General features: G+C 34.5%; 1 protein-coding gene across 1 annotated transcript in view; it reads right to left on the minus strand.

The window, feature by feature from the left end:
• LOC107025674 (transcription factor GTE4-like) overlaps positions 1-3,019 on the minus strand; it is a 6,573-nt gene extending 3,554 nt beyond the window's left edge. Inside the window, exons 1-4 of the mRNA XM_015226434.2 lie at positions 621-3,019; positions 462-507; positions 262-366; positions 71-144 (exon numbers count right to left, since the gene is read on the minus strand). Of these exons, the coding sequence (XP_015081920.1) occupies positions 83-144; positions 262-366; positions 462-507; positions 621-2,651 (2,244 nt within the window). The 5' untranslated portion in view covers positions 2,652-3,019 and the 3' untranslated portion in view covers positions 71-82. The remainder of the gene's footprint in view (positions 1-70; positions 145-261; positions 367-461; positions 508-620) is intronic.
• Positions 3,020-7,869: the final 4,850 nt, after the last annotated feature.

Genomic DNA, 7,869 nt, shown 5'->3' on the forward strand with positions numbered 1-7,869 from the left:
GGGGGGGGGGGGGGGGGGTGTTCACAACAATAGAAACATTAGGCACCCTAGCTAAATCAGTCTTACTCACATCAAGAGCTTGTCATGTCCTGGGTGATTGCGCCGCCTCTGATCCAGATGCTGAAGAACTATCACTATCAGAATCTGCACATAGTGTAGCAAATTAAATTAGAGATACTGAGAACTAGCTGAAAATTAGTCAAACAATGAACAATCATTATGTGTGCAGCATTGAGACTTGAAGGAGAGTATCATAATTACCACTAGAGGATGAGCCTGAATCACTGCTGGAACTACTTGAGCTGCTACTTGCACTATCCGCCGGTCTTCCACCTTCAAGGGTAGCAGGAGCTGTATCTTTTTCACCTACTCATACATGACAGCAAGAACAATAAGTATTTTTCACCCAATGCATCTTTGAAACCTATCCGAGGCAACAATTCCTCCTATGAGACACTTACCAGTTCCATTTTCTTTCAGTGCATCAGCAACCATTGATGTAGGGTTCTGCAATGTAATTTTCACACATTAAGAATCTCAACCAGACAAACACACAATGACTACTGGGGGTGGGGTGCGGTGGGGAATAAGAGAAGAATGCATGAAAGAACAAAGCTCACCACATTTCGAGCAGCCTGAGCAGCTCCTTCCCTGGCTCGAAGAAGTTCAGCTTTTCTCTTATACTTGCTAAAACTCTTTTTGAAATTTGTTACAAATCTATCAAGCTCCCAGAGTGTTTCTGCATCAACACTATCTATATCTACTTCAATCTCATCGTTGTCTTGACTAAGTGCGGTGTTCCTCTTCTTAATTATCTGAACAATTGCATCAAGCTTTTCTGAAGGTAAATTCTGAAGATTAGTGCTAAGCTTCTGCTTTTCCTCATACGTCATGTCTCTCTTATTGAGATCTTTTGCCTTCGGTTTCTTAGGAACTGGTGTCCTAGTAACATGAGCTATATTTGAAGTCTTCATCTTGGGATTAACCAGCCTAGTCATTGACTCAGATCTATCCAAAGGATGCAGTTGACGGGCATGTGGAGCAAGAGAACGAGAAGACACTGGGGTGTGGAGAAAAGGAGGAGGATAAGAGGTCATTCTTGAGGTGGGAGTGGGAGCACCAACATCATGATACGTTTGGTACCTCCAATCTGAATGGTACTCAGCCTCTATAACTGCCCATCTCTCTTCGAAGATCTCTGATAACTGTTCAGCCATAACATGTACATCTTGCCCTCTAGGATTATAAGTCATGGCATTACGAAAGACGAGTCGTACATCCTCCGCAAATTCCATTGGAGACTTGTACCAATCATCAGATAACCTAGTCTTAATGGTGCCCAAATCCATAGGATGCTTAATAATGTCATGATAATCATGTAGCCCAAGAGATTTCACGTTCACTGGCTCATTAAACACCCAACCGTGCTTGTGTTTCATTAACCTCTGAAGCAAGCTGCTACAATTCCTAAAAACCTGAAGTCTGTGCTTATCAAGCCCAAAGCCATTCTCTGAATTGGCACTGTGCTTCTTCCCAGAGCCATTAGTCTTCAGTCTTTTATTGCTTTCAGGAGGCAGTCTATCCTTACCAAGGAGGAACTCGGAATTCCTGTAGAACTGATTAGCCTTTGGGGTCCTCTTCTCCTTCTCCACAAAGTCACTAGAACCATTGCTGTTTTCCACAATCAGAAAATTAGGTCGCTGGAATGGTCTTGATCCAATGTGCCCAGCAGAACGCACCTCTGAATTCATTCGCGCTAAAGACCTATTCTTGATCACACCATCATCCATATACTGTGTATGACTGTAAGAGCTAATAGAACCACCAGGGACAGTAGTAATACTACCAGCATTAATACTACCAGGGAAAGTAGTAACACTACCAGCATTAATATTACCACCATTTATACTAGTCCTATATGTTGTCAGCTGAAGCTGTTTAGCTTCAAGCTGCTTTACCAAGCCCCTAACTTGATCAAGCTCACTCTCTAAGCTCATACCAAGCTCTCTAATCTCATCACTGGACCTCACTCCAGTTAAACTAATCCTAATTCTATCTTGAATTCTTGAAATAACCGGCTTACCATACCCATTCTCCATTTCAAGATTGTCACTTTGTGGTTCATCTCTACGATTCTGCATTGCTGGCTGACTTCCGCTGCTGCCTTCTGGAACTTCTCCAGCACTAGACACCACCACCGCTGCACCAGTGTCAATGCCACGGCCAACTTCAGGGACATCTCTACCAAATGAACCGTCAGCCGATTCCCCAGCTTTATGCTCCACCAGTAGTCCAGCACCACCATCTCTAGGTTCATCTCTACCGCATGAATCTTCCGTCAATTCCCGCACTTCCCCACCATTACTCACAGCTACTTGCTCACCCCCTGTCCCACCTTTAACAATCGAACAATCCCGAAATTGGGTTTGCAAAGACGGCTCCGGCACCTCATCATTCTCGTTCGTATCCCTCCCGCTATTCGAAATAACCTCCGGTGCAGCTTCGGCTGAGCTAACAGCGGCTGTGGCGGCCGGCGCGACGTCAGTACTAGTATTCTCTAGGGTTCTACGGCGCTTCCGGGTATAAACTTTGTGATTATCGCCCCAACGCAACCTATTTCTTGAATTCAAATCGTTTGCATCTGAATCCATACATGTAATCACAACCCAACAACAACCAAAAGGGATGAAGAAACTAAACCCTAACCCTAAAACAAACGAAACACGAAGCACAAAACACAACAACTGGGATTGTAAAAACCGAAAAATCGAAACTTTCCTCCTAAAACCCCATGAATTTGAAAGGAAAAACTGGAAACCTTAGCTGGATCGAAATCGATATTTTCAGGGAAAATGGAAGTAGGAGGGAACTAGGGTTTTTCCGAAGAGAGAGACAAAAACAAAAATTACGAAAAGTTGAAGGATCTATTGAGAAAATAAGAAAATTAAATTTTGAGGATTTTGTAAATTTGGGGAGTGAGATTGGAGATTTTATCTTTTTCGGGGAAAAAGAGGAAAAAGCAATTGAGAGAAAGTGTCCTCGATCCGAACTCTACTCACCTACTTTTCTTTTAACTACTACTTGTTACGTACTCGTGTTGTCTGGTGCGATGTATTAGAAAAAATATTATATGTATGTACAAATTTTTTGAAGAAATTTGGAGATTAATTTATCTAAAATATGACTTTAAATCGGAAGGTTGGTTAGTAGGTAACAATGTGTTGTCGTTTTATCAGTCATTCTGATAGCTTAGTTTTAGTTTTTAAACCTTCGAAATATGTTGTCTTGTACATCGACTATCATATTAGTCTGTCTTGGACAGTTGTTTCCTTGAGTTGAGGGTCTATCAGAAATAACTTTTCTGCTTTTGAGATAGATGTAAAATGTTTTGGGCTATAGCTTGTTGATATAATTTGTTGTCTTGTACTTCGATTATTATATTATTCTGTTTTGGATTATTTTCCCTCGAGTTGAGGGTCTATCGGAAGCAACATCTCTATTTTTGAAATAGATGTAAAATGTTTTGGGCTATTTTTTCCCTCGAGTTAGGGGTCTATCAAAAGTAACCTCGCTGCTTTTAAGATGAAATATAAAATTTGTATATATTGTATCATCTTCCAACCTCACTTTCGGACCAGAGAGACGGGGATATCACCGGCCCATGATAGTTAATACAGGGCTAAAAGCCCAACAGAGCCCAAATCAACAATTGTCACCAAAGCCCATGATAGAAAATACATGCCTAGAGCCCAAAAGGGCCCAAAGCAACAGTTGTCACAAAAGCCCATGATATCATACAGGCCCAAATCAACAATTTGTCACCAAAGCCCATGATAGAAAATACAGGCCTAGAAGCCCAACAGGGCCCAAATTTAACATTTGTCACCTAAGCCCATGATAGATAATACAGGCCTAGAGCAATGGATAGAAGGAATTATGCCCTTTAACTTGGCTTGACGAGCAACGGATAGCTAGACATAACTTTAAAAAACTTATACATTGCTCCACTTAAGTTTTGTAAAAATCAATATGCACCTTAAGTTGTGTAGTATTTCTATGATTGAATTTCGTCAAGTTTAGAGAATTTTTTATCTTGTTCGACATAAGTTATGCCTTTTTACAACATAATTAATTAACTTGCGAGTTATTAAATTGAAGTTTTGTCTCTCCACTAGCATAAGTCTGTAAAATTATTTAATTTGCACCAATTTGTAAAGTAATTATATTATACATATACACTCAAATCCCTCAAGCAGTTTTGTATATAATAATGTAAAATACAAAAATAAATGTGATTTAAAACAAATTATTGTACAAATAATTGCACCAAATTTTTTAAAGTAATTACTTATGTACATATATAACTAGTTGAATATAAAAAAAAATTGTATATGTATAAACAAAGTTTATATACGAATGTAAATAAAATGAATATACAAATATACAAAAAATTATATATGTATAAATAAATTTATATACGAATGTAAATAAAATGAATATAAATTGTTTGATTTGTATTAAATTAATTATTATATACATATATAAGTAATTGTATATGTATAAATAAAAATATGAATATAGTACTTGTATATACACAAATCCCTCAAGCAGTTTTGTATATAATAACATAAAATACAAAAAAAAATGTGATTTAAAACAAATTATTATACAAATAATTGTATCATTTCTTAAAAGAAATTACTTATATGCATATATGACTAGTTGAATATACAAAAAAACTTAAAATATGAATATAACAATACAAAAATACCTTAATCAGTTTTGTATATAATAATTCATTGTACAAACAACTATATATATAACATTCAAACATGTAATTCTTACAGATTGAGATGAATCTTTCATCTTGATGTTGAACAACTTGTAATATGATGAGAAAGAAAGATTTTTTAAAAAAATAATATGAAAAACTAAGAAGCATAATACATATACAATTGTTGTGAAGGAAAAAATAAAAATAGATTCATGAGTTACCTGCGAAAATTGAGAGCAAAACGAAAGGAAGTAGGTGAAATCTCATGAAACTTGAAATTCAAAATAGAGTGGAGGAGTGATTTTAAGAGAAAGAGATGTAATGGGGATAGGAGAGATAAAATGATTTTATATAAAATTATATATAAAATCATAAATAAGTCTTTTACTGTTGGCATACAAATAGATGGTGGATCCCATTAATTATGACAAAAAAAAATAAAACTATTATTATTGAGAGTAAATAAATTAAACTATACCCTTATTAATTAATTACTTATAATAGTTTGCCATCCCATGTAATTTTTTCCAATTTATAATAATTATGTATAAATCCTTGTAACATATTAAGGTAATTTTATTTTCTTTTCAAGTACAAAATCCTTTTAAATGTATAAAAATCAAGTTACTTCAACTTATTTTTATTGCATGGATCAACAAGCCAACATGAAAGGGAACAAAAAGGCAGGCACAATTCTGCCATATACAAAATAAGCATATCAACATAATAACATATCGTAACTCGAAAAATATAGAGCGATAATTTGCTATAACATATTAAATTTTACTCGTAGTTGCAATACATACACACGCATGTACTAACATATGTCTTAATCAATTTAGATACACACTATTTTATTTATCCTCGTATCTTATGACATTGTTGGTGAATGCGAATGATGTTGAGCATCTGGTCCTTGTGGAGCAACCCTCATGGTTCCTACATCTAACAACATTGCCCTTCTTTTGTAATACTCCAATGTTGATTCATCGTAACCAAATTCGCGTAAACTTAGACCATGAGGCCTAATAATTGGCCCTTTTATCACCTCATGACAACATCCTTGAATCATCGACGTAACAATTAACGTACATATTAACATGAGTACAAGTTCCATTTTGTGGCTAAATGTAGACATGATAGAGGACTATATGTGTAATAGAATTTGAGAATAAAATCAAGAAAAAGGAAGAGGAATGTGTGTAACAAATGTGAGTGAGTATTTAGTCCCTTTTATACACTAACAAAACAAATAGATTTTTAATAATGAATTTAGGGTCAATGAATTGAGAAAGGACAATAAGTGAGACAAATTAACAAGTGGGAAGAAGGTGATGGGACAAGGTTTTTGCTGTCCAAATACTATGGGATTGCCAATTTATAAAAATTTTGTTTTGTTTTGTTTGTTCAAGTTAAGAAAATCCATAATTCATTAACAAAGGGGGATGGTTCTTCGAGCAACGTATCTGAATTGAAATGTAAAAAAGCGTGAAAAAGAAAAGGTCGGCTTTTCTTCTTGGTGGTAAAATTTAATCCACAAAATATTATTAATTCAATTCGCTTAAGTTTGGACGGGTTAATGATTTATTCAGTTCCACTTATTTAAAGATCAAAATGATTTGTATTAAAGTGAAACTTGGGGATGATCAAATGTACATGAGGAGAACTTAACTTATATATCTTTATAAGGTAGGTAGCTTGTTTTTGATAAATCATCGATTAAAAAAAGTAAAATAAAAAAATTATTGAAAACTAGACAACGACAACAAAATAGAAAGATGAATAATACAAAAGAAATATTAGTTGGTAGAAGAAAAAAGATACTAAAACTGCTAAATAATGAGAAGATGAGAAATAGAAGACTAGCCTCCCGCCTCTCTCTCCTAAAATTACGACAACACTCGGCTATCCACTAGTTAACTTATCTTAATCTTCGACATTTATACCTTTCAATTTAGGATCATGTTCTATTTTCTGATCAATAAGTTGAAGACGTGTCATGTCATATAGTCTAATCAGTTCCCTACCCTAATTCGTTTTGGTCTACCTCTATCCATTCTATAGTTTCATAAAGCCAACCTCACACCCATATCATCACGATGCATTCATGCACCTCCTTTTCACATATCCGAATCATCTCAATTTCGTTTCTTTCATTTTATAATTAAGTCATGAAAGTCACTCTCACCTTGTCATGTATAATTTCATTCATGAATTCTATCTCTCGAAGTATATACGCCCACAGATCCATGAACATTCTCATCTCTACTATCTTCATCATCTGAAACATGAGCATTTTGTCCAATCAACACTTCACTACATGCAACGATATAAATTTAACCATCACTTTGTAGAACTTACCTCTATAAAAAAAATAGTATTAAAACTTGACTAAAATTGAACAAATTATATTATAACTGATAACTTAACCTATTTTAACCTATCCTATCCTACTTCAAGTCATTATTAATCAGCACGTCCATTAAATTAGCATAAAATATTTTGATTCGTCCAAATTCAATCAAATCGATCCATTTGACCTCCATAATTAGTGCTTACTCTTTCCTTGACCAATAATATTTCTCATTCATTTAACAATTGTCAACACATGCACATTATATAGTTAATTATCTAGTCATATTTTCCTCTATTTATGTGTTAATATTAAAGAAGATAAACAATAAAAAAGATAGCCCGACAAGCACTGAATTATATTCAGATATAAAAAGCTTTTACTCCCATTATGTATATTTTTCTTCAATTCAATTATCTAATTCATTTGACTTTTGATTCATTTTGTCTATTTATTTTTAGTAGTCACTATTATTATTTTACAACTTGTCAATGTGTATGTGTCATGCCCTTAATTAACAATTCTTGGGCACACATTATATGGGTGTGGCACAATGCACCAAAAGTAGAGATACATAAATATTAAAAAATGAAAATATTAAATATTTTTTTTATGGAGTCAAATAGTAATTGATTACTAATTACGTGGTAAAGAGAATTTTCATACGTATAAAGGCAAAAAAGATAAGGAAGGTGACAATATGGATTAAGTTGAAGTTATATTTTGCATTATCACCGTCATC

Source organism: Solanum pennellii, chromosome 7, assembly GCF_001406875.1.
Source record: "Solanum pennellii chromosome 7, SPENNV200".
Taxonomy (NCBI): domain Eukaryota; kingdom Viridiplantae; phylum Streptophyta; class Magnoliopsida; order Solanales; family Solanaceae; genus Solanum; species Solanum pennellii.